Genomic DNA, 15555 nt, shown 5'->3' with positions numbered 1-15555 from the left:
AAGGTGTGTTTCAGTAAACCATGAAATAATTTTTTAAAGAAATGGAAAAAGTACAACAAACGTGAAAAACAGAAAGAGCAGAGTCCAGGGAATTGTGCGTAGAGCTGCCTATAGGGTAGGCAAGGTTTAGGTCCCTCCATTGGGAAAACCTGAAAAAACATGAACACCATGGCAGACCTGGGGAGGCAGTAGGGTCATCAGTTTTCTTCCAGCTTTGCCTTTCTTCAACCAAGTGCTGCCACTGCCGGACATGACACCTCCTATATGATATGTGCACTAATTTTATAGTTATAGTGGGTTTCATGCTTTTTATAGACTGTCGTGTTACTTTTGGGTTGGGTAGTCACGGTTCCGTAATTTTTTTTGGAGATTCTTTGCAACTCTCCTGATACAAAACTGGAAGTCTTCCCATGGTTGGTCCTGTTTGTTTATGTTTCTGGCCAGCCACTAGGGGGGCAACATAGTAATGGTTCTGACCTGCACATATTGTTTTTGTCTTTGAGAAGATGAGAAGAAAGTTAGACACTACAAAGATTGTAAACACAGAGTAAATTTACTGGAGCCCCAACCAGTTCTCAAGTTATGCTCTAGGGCAAAATGTCTGTGACTTGGCCTTGGCTCTGAACAGTCAATCATTTTGTGAATTCAAACTAGAGTCTATGTTTCTGTAAAGATGGTGCCTGTATGCAATGGATGAACACCAATGATAATGATCTGCTGTAGATTTAGATGTAGATAGTCACTGCATTGACAAAAACAAGATTTGCGACTTCTTCATCCCCTGCAGAAACAATAAACACATTCAAGTTGCACAACTGAGGTGAATCACTTATTTTCTTTTTATCTTTACTTTCCATTACTACATGAATCATGCAGTACACCCTATACAAATGTTCCAAACTGTATAAATATGATTGTAATTTCACTGCATTTATCCTGTTCACTTTAATTAATTTCTGTTTAAAACTGTCAATTATATCCATAATCACCTCCTGGAGTTTTCTAATGAATAAACGGGGGGGGGGGGGGAGAGAAAGAAAATATATTTCACAGGAGAAAGAAAATATATTTTGCTATCTCTTTTGCAAAATCATCCCCAGTACCATGTGTTAAGGTTATTGATAACCTTGTATTCGTTGCGGTCGGTCCTAATATAATTACAGGCAAGACATGTGCCTATGATAAATGCTCCTGTCCTGTCTACTTTGAAGTGTCGATGGTACTGGTCTTCGTTCTTGTCTAAGATCAGGATGTGGTCAGCCAGCTCTTTGGGGGAGGGAAAATCATCTACATGTATAAAGGAATCACCTGCCATGTTTCAGTCAAACAAACTGTTACATGCTGTGACACACCCCTGGGATGGACAGAAGAGCTGGACACATGGAGATGGGGGAATGTAGGTTTTCACCGGTCTTTTATTTTGAGAGAGAGAGAGAGCAACATTTTTCTCCAGTTCAAACATAAACAAATGAAAAAAGTTTCTCCTTTCACCCTCATGGCATCCAGGTTAAAATGATACATGAAAACACGAAAAAAAACAAAAAAAAAACAAAGGCAAACTAAAACGAACCAAAATGACAGTCTTCCTGATCTTTTCTCTCGGTATGATGTGAGTTTCTGGTCTCAGACACCTACATACAAGCACACTTTTACATACATCCTGGACTGATTCATAATGCGATCCATTTGTGTGTGCTTATTTAACCAGTAGGTCTGGTTTTCAGATGGCCTGAATCCTTCTGTTTAACCAAGCCCTGTGACACTCCTCCACCATCAGAATGCAGCCAAGGTGCGTTCTGCTTGACTGATACTTCCCCCTCCGCAGGGGAGGAAATCCACGGAAACAAAACAACTGGAGGGCCAGATTCAACCAGGTAATCCTGGAATTGGTGTCCTTCATTCTGTGAAGCCATTGGATGGGTACATGGTCTGAATAAAGAACATTGTGTATGTTCTCCATGCCTAACATAGACTTTGTCGGCTTCTGTGTGTCTGCGGATAACCTTTCTTCCCTCCAGTCAAATGTGGATGCCATCCTGTGGGTGCCTGTCCCCACCACAATCTCACAGGTGACATGGTTCCTTGGGATGGCAGCATACTACATGCAATTTCTACTAGAGCACTCCTCCATCACTGCACTGTTGAGGCAGCAACTTAAACAGGACGCCCCTTGATCCTGGACCCCTGTCTGTCAGGCAGCCTTTGAGGAACTGAAGCACCTCCTCATCATACCTCCTAGCCTGGCCCACTTCCACCTGAACTACCCTATAATCGCCACATGCGACGCATCTGCTGTGGCCATTGGCACCAGCCTGACTTGTTCCATGATGGTGTGGAAAGGCCCACAGCATTCGCCACTTGTTCTCTCAGCCCTACAGATATGTGCCCGTTGGTAAGCTCTCGCATGCATGTGGCCGTGCAGGTGGTGCTAAATGTACCTGTCTGGATGTTGTGCTGAGGACAGACCACTGAGCTCTGACAGCCCTGATGTCCATGTCGGGCAGGGTACACAGCCCTCTTCATCTCCAAAGGTGGGCAGATTCCTTACAGCAGAATGGGCTCAAGCTGCAGTTTACACCAGTACATGGTAAAGGGGTGGCAGACTTTCACATCACACTTCCCTATAGGCCCCAGCCACTTCTCCGTAGGATGAAGACCCTCAATGAACACGAGGCCACCTCAGCTGTTGAGCCCACCTTCACGATACTCTGAGACTACATCAGGCACAGGTGGCATCTGAACTGGAACCTTTCCCCCATGTGAAACATGAACTCACATGCTGGGGCAATATCTACAATAACCGTGGGTCCCCCAGGGGACACAGGTATCACTGCGCAGATCATCAAGTTCAAACAACGATGCCGTGACCTTGTATGGTGGCCTGGCATAGACTATGGCTTAGAGGAGCTTGTTAGGTCATGATGCCAAGCCTCACCAGTGGGAAAACTGTGTGGCCTGCTCATCCTCAACTCCAGCCCTTGGACTGGCTAACAGCTCCATGGGACAACCTACAGCTTGATGCCTGTGGCGAGATGCATAATATCCCACACTACCTCAGATGTCTCATTGTGGCCTATGACTTTAAGTGGCCAGAAGTTGCCCCCATGGGTAGCGTCATCTCTGGGACAGTGATCAGTTTCCTGGATCAGCTCTATGCTCACTGGGTTCTGACCTAAGCCATCATGTCAGACAATGGTCCCCAGATTGTGTCCTCTGAATTCACCTCCTACCTCACATTCAGCAAGCAAATTAGCTGAACACTTAACATTAAACACAGCACGTTGATGAATAAAATTAATTGTTTAAAAAAAGAAATATTAAACACCATCTAAAATGCCTAATGTCTCCCCAAAAAGACACTGCATGTAGATTTTAACACCATTTAGTATCAAACCCTAATTTTCTCTTTGAATGGCATTCTGTAAACATATAATAATAACGCATGTTGTTATAGCAACTCAGGCAGCATAACTGCAACAGCTGTTACATTTATACAGACGGGAACATTGTGTTCTGTGGTCACCTAGCATTTCACTAGTATACACTGTTAAAGCCACACTAACTTTTCAAGGACAGATAACTTTTAATATATGATTTGATTTATTGCAAATAAAAATATGGCTTATACCCGAAATGTTTTTCCCCGGACAGTTTTTTTTACTTATCTTACTCAATGGGAGGTCGTAGAAGACCGAATGAAGTATATATGTTCAAACCTGAAATTGCTACAATAGCCGCATGGTACATGAAGTTATTGACTGTGTTACATTTGTGAAGCGTTAAATTTATGGCAACCCTCCCCTATGTTTGGGAAAGGATATAATCTTATAAAATCTTTTTTGATCACATGACTCCTTCATCTATAGGAACAGTTGCCTGTTAGAGACGTGGAGAGACAGATGGTTGTCTTTTGGGTATGGAAAGAAACATCTTGAAATATCTAAACTGTGTTCTGAAGTTATTACTAATGAGTCATGATAACTTTGAAAGGTGACAGCGCCTATCCATTGCATCCATAGATATTCACATATGTCAAAAACCTGGCTTCACCAGAGATGTAGCAGTGCAAAAATGGCTTTCATGCCATGCATAAAATGCATCATAAATAACAGCAGTGCATTTAAATGAATTCACTGCAGCTATGCTCATTTACATAACCAGTCTTAGTAAATACTTCCCTAAATTTAAAATATGCGGTGACAGAATTTTGCAGCACTGGTGGCAATTTGCAGCATGCTTAGTAAATAAGGCCCTTAGAATCTAGTTGCTGGAAACCCAGAGGTCTCTCGATACTTACTGCTAACATATATACAAATATACTGGCTCTAGTGGGTTCTCACTGTATGAGTCGTCTTCTAATAATTTTTGAAGAAGCATTAGAGTTGGAAAAGAAAGATGGAGATGACATGGAAAAACACAATGGTTTATCATAATATTAAACATAATCACCAGTCACAGTAAGTCAGTGAGAGGAAATATGTACACATTTAATACCTATAGCTGACCACATGATAGCATGCTGAACAAGAGTGGGGGCACATTATATGAGTTGCATGCTCCCGATAGTTTTTTCCTGATTTGGACCAAATCGTAAAAAAAAAAAAACATTAGGTCTTAACATTGCAACTCGCGAGGTATGAGATACTATTCCAAACCAAACTGCCTGGTTTACGGACTCCCGATTGTTTTTTGACATGTAAAATAACTTTGGGCGCAGTCAAACTCAAATCTGTCAGGTGTGGGACATCATGCGAGCCAATTCTGTGTTTCCATTCCCCTTGACAAATCAGGAGGTACCCCGTGTGTGACATTTTGCTTTACCAGCTGTAACGTCATCTGATCTGGTCCTCACCCTATGGTATGTCCGTGGCCTGACATTGCCAGAGGGTGGCTTGTAGGAAAGGTTATCACACTCCCAATAAACATGGTCGTGAAACAGTTCCATACTATAATCAGCATCCACTGGACAGCTTTGATGTCTCATATTGATCTTCCAACTGTTGTTTACAACCTCCCATGTCCAGTTGTATTGCCTTTCCAGTGCAGTTATGTCCTGTGATATGTATGACTCCATCAGTACAAAAAATAGTAGACTTATTAATGTCCAGACTGAGGAGACAAAGATCCAGTGTGGTGGTTTAGAATAGTCAAAATTACACCTTAAGAATAAGATTACACTGTCCAGGTAAGAGCCATCAATTTTATCCACAATCACCTCCAGGTGTAATCTAATGACCAATGGGAAGAGGTTTTGGTAGAAGGACTAAGCATAGTAAACAAAATGAATCTTCCAGTTACAACAGTGGAGTACGCAGCAAAATTACATGCAGAACAATGGTGATTCACAAATAGCCGGAATACACTGTACAAGTCAAATGAAAGCATGTTTAAGATTGCACATCATATTCGTGTCAATGGAATGAAATTATCCTAAATTGTGAGTCTGACAGTTAATCTGTGCTCAGCATAAAGGAAATATATTTTACCATCTGAAATTATGAAGATACAAGATGAGGAAAAGAGGTCCCTCACTCCGTACTCACGGGGTATGTGGTACCTGAAAATGGCAGTTTTCATAACCAAATTTCACATATTATCCCCAGTACCATGTTTCAAGGTTATCAATAGCCTTGTATTCTTTGTATGTCTTCAAATAATTGCAGGTACGACATATGGCTTCCATAAATATGGAAGGCCGCTTTGCTTCAAAGTGTCTACGCCAGTAGAAGTATCGATGGTACATGTCATCGTTCTTGTCTAGGAACAGTATGTACTCAGCCAGCTCTTTGGGGGAGAAAAAATCATCTACATGTATAAAGGCATCCCCTGGGACAAAGTTCTCATAGTTCTGTCTTGATGGCCCAAGGACAATTGGCACAGTGCCCACAGAAAGTGGGTTGTACAGTTTTTCAGTGATGTAGTCTTTGTGGATTGAGTTCTCAAATGACAGATAGAATTTACAGCTGGCAATTGTGGGATGAAAGTCTTGGTTGCCGACTGGTTTCCCAAAGGCCCGTCCATAGACATGTATATCAATGAGTTGCTTCAACGCATTATAGTACGCCACTCTTTTGTAACTTGGGTTCCAATTGCTCACAATCCAGCACACTAACTTGTCTTTGCTTGGTATTTTGAAGTTATTCTCCTGAGTTTGTACAATTGTCCCATAATACACTGGAATATCAGCATCGTGTCTGTAATTTGAAGTCAAATTGAACAGGCTTCTGAGACCAGTAATCTTTCTTGAATTTGTGGGTGATTCAAAGTTCATCCACACCCATTTTTGGAATATTGGACGCTGTGGTGGTGGCAGGTTTGATAAATCTGAGCGAATGTCTCTGTGATGGAAAATAACCCCATGCGACTTGCTTAGCATATTTCTGTCTGATGTTAGGTGACAGCCATCAATGTTAAGCAGGGCACTGCAGGAGGTCAGGGCAAAGGCCCTGCCAAATGGCCACATCCAGATTAGTATAACAGTCTGGTTTTGCTCTTTTTTTGAACCAAAGTTTTTCACCATTGGTGCAGGTGCTTTTAATTTCACTTGACTTGACAGCCAGGTAGTGGGTCCCATCCAATAAGTAAAAAATAAAATCCCAAAACAACCCAGTATAATGATTGCATTTACACAAGGACGTACTATTCCATGGAAAGATGTGGATGACATCTTGTACCCTGTGAAGAAAAGAAAAAAATATAAATTAAATATTTTTGCAAATATAAATTTATATTACATTGCTCATTTCCGGTGTTGTTCTGAGAATATCTAAAAGCTCAAAGAAGAATGCAGCTGGAGGGTGATATATTATGATTAAGACAGTTGTGGTTCAGTAAAGTTTGCTAGCAAGACATTCAAATGACCAGACAGTTGGTACGGTTGCGGCATTTGTTTTGACATCAGAGCAACACTGGTGCCATTAATGCAGGGTTTATTAGTTAATCAAGGCAATTGCCTGAGCTGAATAGAGGGAGATGGGGGAATACATGTTTTGACCGTTTTTTTATTTTGAGAGATAGAGAGAGAGAGAGAGAGAGAGAGAGAGAGAGAGAGAGATAAAAACATTTTAAAAAACGAAAAAAGCTTCTTCTTTCACCCTCAAGGGATTTCTGGTAAAAATGATCAATTAAAACAGCAAACCAACAAAGGCAAAATAAACCAAACCAAAATGACAGGTTTTCAGTCAAGTCTTCCTGAGCTTTTAATCTCTCTCACGGTATGATGTGTATGCCTATTTAACCAGTAGGTTTGGTTTTCAGATGGCCTGAATCCTTCTGGTTAACCAAGCCCTGTGACACTCCTCCACCATCAGAATGCAGCTAAGGTGCATTCTGCCCGAATGATACTTCCCACTCTGCAGGGGAGGAAATCCACCACAAGTGTTAGCAGACCCCAACTGATGAATTACCTGGGGGAAAAAAACGGGAGGGCTAGATTCAACCGGGTAATCCTGGAATTAGTGTCCTTCATTCTGTGAAGCCATTGGATGGGTATATGATTGAATAAAGAATATTGTGTATGTTCTCCATGCCTACCATAGACTTTGTAGGCTTCTGTGTGTCTGCGGATAACCTTTCTACCCTCCAGTCAAATGTGGATGCCAACCTGTGGGTGCCTGTCCCCACCACAATCTCACAGGTGACATGCTTCCTTGGGATGACAGCATACTACATGCAATTTCTACTAGAGCACTCCTCCATTGCTGCACTGTTGAGGCATAAACTTAAACAGGACGCCCCCTGGTCCTGGACCCCTGTCTGTCAGGCAGCCTTTGAGGAACTGAATCACCTCCTCATCATACCTCCTAGCCTGGCCCACTTCCACCTGAACTACCCTATAATCGCAACATGCGACGCATCTGCTGTGGCCATTGGCACCAGTCTGACTTGTTCCATGATGGTGTGGAAAGGCCACAGCATTCGCCACTTGTGCTCTCAGCCCTACAGATATGTGCCCGTTGGTAAGCACGAGGCTCTCACATGCATGTGCCCGTGCAGGTGGTGCTAAATGTACCTGTCTGGATGTTGTGCTGAGGACAGACCACTGAGCTCTGACAGCCCTGATGTCCATGTCGGGCAGGGTACACAGCCCTCTTCCAGGCATGTGCACACATAGACCTCAAGGGGGGCTTGAGCCCCTGCCCTTTTGCCCTCTCACTCGACCAGTGCCCTTTTGGTCGGTGGTATTTATAATTTGTATTTTATATAAAATACAAATTATAAATACCATCAATCAAAATATAACTATAATATATTATATATTATTAATAATTATATTATATGAATTATATATATAATAATATATGCACGGGTCCACAGTTTTAGCGTCATGCGTAAATTGCGACCCCTTAGCTGCAGTGGGCTCTGCTATTTTGTCTTGATTGACACTTGCCCACTTGTTATGGATGCACGCTGCTGTACTGACATCCATGGATAATAGGTAACAATACTGTGAATTTCCTACTGTGTACTCTTTTGCACTGTCATAAAACAAAATCACAGTTGAAACAACAACACTTACGTTGCTCAAAATAGAATAAACCGGTTTATATCGGATTTAGACTTTAGACTAGGTTAAGTTATACTATAGGCTACTAGCCCACAAGCAAGCTAGTCTAGCTAATTATAGTTAATGATAATGAATGAAAATAGCTCCTTAGTCAAGCAAGACAACTTACAAATAGGCAATGTTTGAAGCATGTCGCTAAGATGAGTGATGTTGTAAGTGTTCCCTTTTCTTTAGTAATTAATGCCATGGACAGTAGTCCGTTTGTTTAGCAGGTTGTTTCAAATGGGTGGTAGTGGCATACTGCTAATTTTAAAAATGCAACAAAAAAAAATGCAGTAGCCTGCTTTTGCATGTTGCTGATTACTCAGAACGTAAAAATGGAAACAGAAACGCTGAAAAAAGGATTGGTTAACATTTAATTGTTTTGCTTAGTAATGTTTACTTAATTGCTGTTAAAACCAAACATATTTTAATGAATGAAAACCTTTATTGCCCCGAAGGGAATTTTGCTTGCACGCAATGAGCGATACAATAAACATATAAGAGACAGTAATCATAAACAAGTCATACATTTCAAAAGTGTTTCCACTATATTTCTGGGTTTACATTGGTTACTTCAGAGGAAAAATATGTGCATCTTTTCAGTTTACCATTAGGTCTGATATTTAGGGGTCCTACGAAGTAGGAACCCTATTGTTTTTGTTAGTATTATTATTATTATTATTATTATTATTATTATTCTTTTCCCGGAAATGGTCAAATAACTAAAAAAGTCCTTGACCAAAAATGATATAAATTACCAGGTCGAAACTAGAGACCATGAGTAACTATGCCAGAAAGAATGACAATGATTCATCCATAGGGCTATAGTAACTGATTCAAAAAGCAAATTTCAAGATGCTGGCATTTCCACCCCGTTTGATGGAGATTCATGAAACTAGGTGTACTTGTGTCATTCCTCATGAGGAACAAATATGCCTCAAGAACTCATAAAGTCCGCCATGATGGATTTTTCTGCAGATTGAAAATTTGGCAAAACCTAAATCTAAAAAACCGTCCAATTGGTCCGAAATTGCCCATGAACGTGTATGGTGCATGTCTCCCTATAGGGTGTTAACAGCTAAGAGATCCATTCCAAGATGGCGGAGAAACTGCTATTTAAAAAAAACAAAATTTGGCCACAAATTTCAAATGCTTATAACTTTTAACAACAATAATCTAGGGACTTGGAACGGATTGGGCATGAAGAGGGCACTACCATGTTGTAACATGTCTATGCAGTTGCAGATTTCTCAAAAAACAAGGAAATTACAGGCATTTGAAATTTTGACAGGAAGCTAATGCTAATATAATGCAAATTTCAAATACTTATAACTTTTTAAAACAATAACCTAGGGACTTGAAACGGACTGGGCATGAAGAGGACACTAACATGTTGTACAATGTCGGTACAGTTGCAGATATCTCAAAAAAGCTTTAAAACTCATCTTCTCATGAACACTTTACCTGATTTCGTCACCATCGCACATGTATACGCTTGGGTATTCTCTCCATCATGGATGATAAGGAAAAGTCGTTTCGTTAAAAATTGTGTGATTTGTGGCATGACAAAGTTAGCACTTTATGCTAATGCACATTCATATTTCGAAGTAATGTTTCTCATGAACCGGAAGTTGGACTCTTTTCTCCTTCGACTTGTATTTACCCGGATTGGACATGTTCATAGGGCCCCACATTGCTGCTTGCAGCTATATTTTAGAATTTAGAATCCTGCCTGACCCTAATAGAACAATCAAGGCCTTTATGACGCTCAAAGCTTTTATCCTGAAATCCAAAGTGCCTGCGTGACCGTGACAGGTGGACTCAACTGTTTTAAGTCCATGCCTACAGTAAACACCTGCCTCATGAGAGAGGGAGAGAGAGGGGGGGAGAGGGAGGGAGAGAGAGAGAGAGAGAGAGAGAGAGAGAGAGAGAGAGAGAGAGAGAGAGAGAGAGAGAGAGAGAGAGAGAGAGAAAAAAGAGAAAGAAGCCAACTTCACAGTGATACACTGATCTGCCTATGAAAACCCAGCTGGTTTATAAATCACCACCATGATTAGTCCAGGGAGCACCAGGTGTAGCTACGGTTGCCATGTCGCCACCCAGCACTCAGGTGTTGTGTTTTCCTCTCCTTAACACTCTGCATGCACACACACTACTGCCTCTCTGCTCTCTGTGCAAGCACGCTTTGGCCACGGCAGAGTGGGGTTTTTTCCCAATGTTTTCTCTAGAACTCCATTGCTTTCAAACGCTGGTTGTGATTGTTACATCAGCATTAGAATGTTTAGTTAAGAACATTTGCAACACATACAGTATTTGTGATCTTACGCCATAAAAGGTTGAACACTCCTTGCTAGCCTTTTCAGCATAGTCTGGTGCTAATAATGTAACAGTTTTGTAGGAAATCTGTCTCTGATGCCAATATGTCTGCTGGCCACACATTCCCTTGATCTTATCATTATCACAATACAGTTGGTACAATGGTAGAATAGCGACCGGGAGTGAGAGATTGGGAACCATCCAAGTCAACAGACGTGCTAATTCAATCACAACAGGACAGCCAATACACTACGGCCTAATTGATAGGTGTTACAAAACTGACTACATCCGTCTTAGTATGTGTATTCAACACTCCTGATCAAAGCTTTGAAAACAAATAAGAAGCAGCCTCTGGAAAGGTTCATGGTTCAGTCGGACTCTGCTGAATCCAAAGTGTCATTTGTGCGCTTTGTCACTGCCGGTATTGGAAATAAACTTTGTACATTTTCATCACGTTCGAGAGACGTCCTTTTTTCCTTACAGTTTCATAAGAACATGAAAATTCTGTTAAAATTTTTTTTTTAAAAGGTACATCTTGGTACTGTTTTCATGCGAAGCGTTCTAACACCCAGATAAAAATGCCACAAGTCTAGTCGTACGGTGTGCAGGTGCGTATCAGTAATCGCATTCACAGACAAAAGCCATGCTTTGAATCTTGGCACCTTTTCCCACATGGGAATACACAGCACTATGCATGTGTAAGTGCTAACTGACACCATGATTCACGTTCTGTCAGTTTAAGAATAAAATACAATGGGCAGCTTCTTGTGTGCAATGGCATACAGTGGGTACACTGTAGTGTTTTATACACAGTAGTTTGCATATAGTATGTATATACCGTATAGTGTATTTGAAATGGTAGAACTTGTAATGTGAACACGGGATGAGTAGATGAGTACCAGGAAAATGGGACCTGGTTACATTACAAGACAGGGGCGACATAGCTCAGGAAGTAAGACCGATTGTCTGGCAGTCGGAGGGTTGCCGGTTCAAACCACGCCCTGGGCATGTCGAAGTGTCCTTGAGCAAGACACCTAACCCCTAACTGCTCTGGCGAATGAGAGGCATCCATTGTAAAGCGCTTTGGATAAAAGCGCTATATAAATGCAGTCCATTTACCATTTTACCATTTAAGACCCACTGAACCAGCAGAACCAATCAAATCCATGCAAGTTTGGTACCAGTGAAAAATAATATCTCTCTTCTCCAACATCAGCTGCTTGTGAGAGTGCATAATCTCAGATGAGCTTGATCGAAAGTGGATTTGAAAAAAGGGTTTTGTAAAGGTCCATGGTTGCTTGAAGCATTTGGCACCGTGTGGGAAAACTGTCCACCACAAACTTCCCACACAAAACAAGGCCTGATTGATTCTTATTTAACTGTTTACAACAGTGACGGCAGAAAAAGGGCTCTGACAAGCACTGCTGCCTGAACCAGTTCTTGTTATTAGCCAAATATAGTATATCACAATTATGAATTGATTATAAATACTGATGACTGAAACTTCAATGAGGCTTATTTTGGTGAGTTTTTGGGGCAGCACATTTATTTATTTTGTATTTCAAATAAAAAGAGACGAGAGCCTCTCGCCTTCCAAATCTGCATCTGTTGCTTAGCTACCAAAAATAGTCGTCACATTGTTTCCGGCATAAAAAAAAAAAAAAAAGCATTTTGGGGGGAGGTGGGGGGACTTCTACGGTTACAGACCCCCGCTGGTGGGGATGCTAATGCTAATGGAACAGTAATTTTACACCAACACGAGGGCCTTTGCATTAAGCAGCTTCAATGGCCACAGCATTGGTAACCCGATGGGAGGCACAAACGGGGCTCAGCTGCGCTTAAAGGGGACTCGTGTACATCTTACGTGTCGGAGGCTTGAGAGATTAAGGTGTCTGGGCTTGAGGAAATAGACCTGCGGGACTTCGGTATTTGGTTCATCTTTGAGGCCCGTCATCATGGGTTTTTTTTTTCTTTTCTTTTCTCGGTGTGTTGGCTACTTTCCCATAAACTACTGAAACTGTTGGTTTGCCACATCCCACATCCTCATGACACGTCAGAAAAGAGGCCTGCACATGTGTGAACAAACACGTCCGGTCCTGAATTCTTTTTCTAAAGCAGTGGTGTCAAACTCGTGCCATGGAGGGCTGTGTGTATGCAGGTTTTCATTCCAGCCTCAGATCTTGATTATATAATTAGTTAAATTATTTGCTGAATTAGGGATGCAGGTTTGTGCACAATGGTGACCCGACGTCTATGGTGACCCGCATTGTCTAAATAAAAATTTTCTTATATTCTGTGCTTCAATGCAGTTAAACGCATATGGCTGAATGAGTAATTGGACTCAATTAAGGCAGCATTAATTGGTTGGAATGAAAACCTGCATACACACGACCCTCCATGGCATGAGTTTGACACCACTGTTCTAAAGCAAAGTTTTAGGCTGCACCATAATTCGTCCATAGGTGGCACTATAGTAACCGATTTAAAAAGCAAATTTCAAAATGCTGGCATTTCCACCCCGTTTGATGAAAATTCATGAAACCAGGTGTACTTGTGTCATTCCTCATGAGGAACAAATATGCCTCAAGAACCCATAAGTCCACCATGATGGATTTTCCTGCAGATTGAAAATTTGGCAAAACCTGTAAAAAGTTTCTTCTAATAAACCGTAAGTCGGATTGGTCCGAAATTGCCCATGAACGTGTATGGTGCATGTCTCCCTATGATTTTGATCATGCCCAGTCTGTCGTCAAGCCAACAAACAATTCGGAAATCCTACATCATCTTCATAGTTTGTTGCTTTTGAATGACTAGGCTACTTTGTTGTATCGAAAGACTCCGTTTTGGATTTTGTGGACAAATTAAATGCCGAAAAAGTGATGTTTAAGCACACTAAACTGAGAAGCTTAATTGTTCTACTGTTGCTTTTATCCGGAAATATTCAACCAAACCCTGGCCCAGACTTAAGTCTAAAATGTTTGGGAACTCCGTCAGATTTTAAAAGTACATCGGGTCTGGGTATAGTACATTTTAATGTTCGTAGTTTAGTTATAGACCTGATGAGGATTTGGGTTGAATCAATTGATGCTGATATAATTGTGATATCTGAAACTTGGTTGAGCAAGTCGGTTCCTGATAAAGATATTCATATGTATGGCTACAAGGTGTTCCACACTGACAGACCCAAACGGGGAGGAGATGTAGCTATTTATGCCAAAAGCAATTTCCGTACAAGTGTATTGCTGTCAGAGTCCGCGTGCAAACAATTTGAAATGCTTGCTGTAAGAGTAGAATTGTCGAAAGACGTCTTAATTACTGTGGTTGGTTGTTACAGACCTCCATCTGCTCCAAGTAATATGCTGTCTTCTTTCACGAAATGCATGGCGAAAGTTAAACTACAGTGAGGTTGTCATTGTCGGAGATCTAAATTGGGATTGGTTAAAACCGATAATTAAGCATAGCCTTTTGTGACTGGAACATTTACTATATTAAGATTTACAACAAAAAATATATTTACTAAATTTCACCTGCTACGAAATTTTGACCAGAATGTTTTGCAGATCTACAGCCACATACTGTATACAGGTTCAACTGTAAGCATTTGTTCACTATACAGCAATATGCATCACAGCAATGATTCACTAGATGGTATTCTCCACAAATCTGATAATAATCTGTAGTGTCTCATTTTAAAGTATTCAACTAGGTAGGTTGGTCACCAAACCAGACAGTGACAAAAAAGGACAGTATCATTTATGTGAGACCATCAACAATAATGACAGATCTCTTTTTAAATAATGCATATTTAAACAATAGTTTTCAAGTAACAGATGTGTGATAACCCAAAACCAGGCAACGAATAGCCTGGTTTTGGCTTTTCGGTAATGTTTAATTGTCAAATATATATTTGGCATTTATTTTAATTATTCAGTTACAGTTTACAGTTTTTTATGGTTCAAAAACGTACCTGTGTTGGTTGTAGCTCTGCAGACTGTATATCAGCAGCATCAGTGGTTTTGTAAAGAAGAAAGGGCATTTCCTGTTTTATATGACTTATGACCAAGCCCACACGGAATCTGCACTGGCAGATTCACGTCATTCGAGCATGATGAAATGGTAAAAATCATTTACAAATTAATTAAAAAAACTTACCCGCACAGTAAAAACAATGCTGTAGACTTTACAGGTCACTAGCCTATGTCACAAATGTGCATGCATTGCCTACCTAACAGGGGTCTAACCTATGCTATGTTACAGCTGAAAGATCTCAAAATTAGCCAGCTAACTAGCCAGAGATATCTTATTGCTTGCTAATAGCAGGAAATAGCACTTTCAAGAAGTCAGAAACAAATAGTTGACAATGAATATCCCTCTTTCAGTGAATAATGGACAGGAAAGTATTTGTTTTAATTCTACAATGGCAGCCACAACAACTTTCTTGTTTTAGGCCACCTAAACCCTTGGGCCAGCTCTGAGTCATCCTAAATGTGAGCAGACAATCTTTTCATAAAATAATTCATAAATTGTCCATAGGAATGAGTAAATGTTTTTAAGTTTTTCTACACAGGATCCTTATATGAATCACAACTCTTGTGCGCTTGAACGCGTTTATCAGCCAGTGAACGCCCTTAAATATTGTTATATGAAATTCAAACAGCAGTCTTTCTTCCCCCCCATTTCTGTCACCTCTA

General features: G+C 40.8%; 1 protein-coding gene across 1 annotated transcript; it reads right to left on the bottom strand.

Annotated features, from left to right (window-relative positions):
* Positions 1-4407: 4407 nt before the first annotated feature.
* LOC135257340 (4-galactosyl-N-acetylglucosaminide 3-alpha-L-fucosyltransferase 9-like) lies at positions 4408-14972 on the bottom strand. The gene is made up of 2 exons (XM_064339973.1): positions 14832-14972; positions 4408-6675 (listed from the first exon to the last, which is right to left on the bottom strand). The coding sequence occupies exon 2, from the start codon at positions 6665-6667 to the stop codon at positions 5594-5596; it is 1074 nt and encodes a 357-aa protein (XP_064196043.1). The 5' UTR covers positions 6668-6675; positions 14832-14972; the 3' UTR covers positions 4408-5593.
* Between the last annotated feature and the right edge of the window lie 583 nt (positions 14973-15555).

This window comes from Anguilla rostrata, chromosome 6 (assembly GCF_018555375.3).
Source record: "Anguilla rostrata isolate EN2019 chromosome 6, ASM1855537v3, whole genome shotgun sequence".
In the NCBI taxonomy this organism is placed as follows: Eukaryota; Metazoa; Chordata; class Actinopteri; order Anguilliformes; family Anguillidae; genus Anguilla; species Anguilla rostrata.
This window is presented reverse-complemented; position numbering and strand designations above follow the sequence as displayed.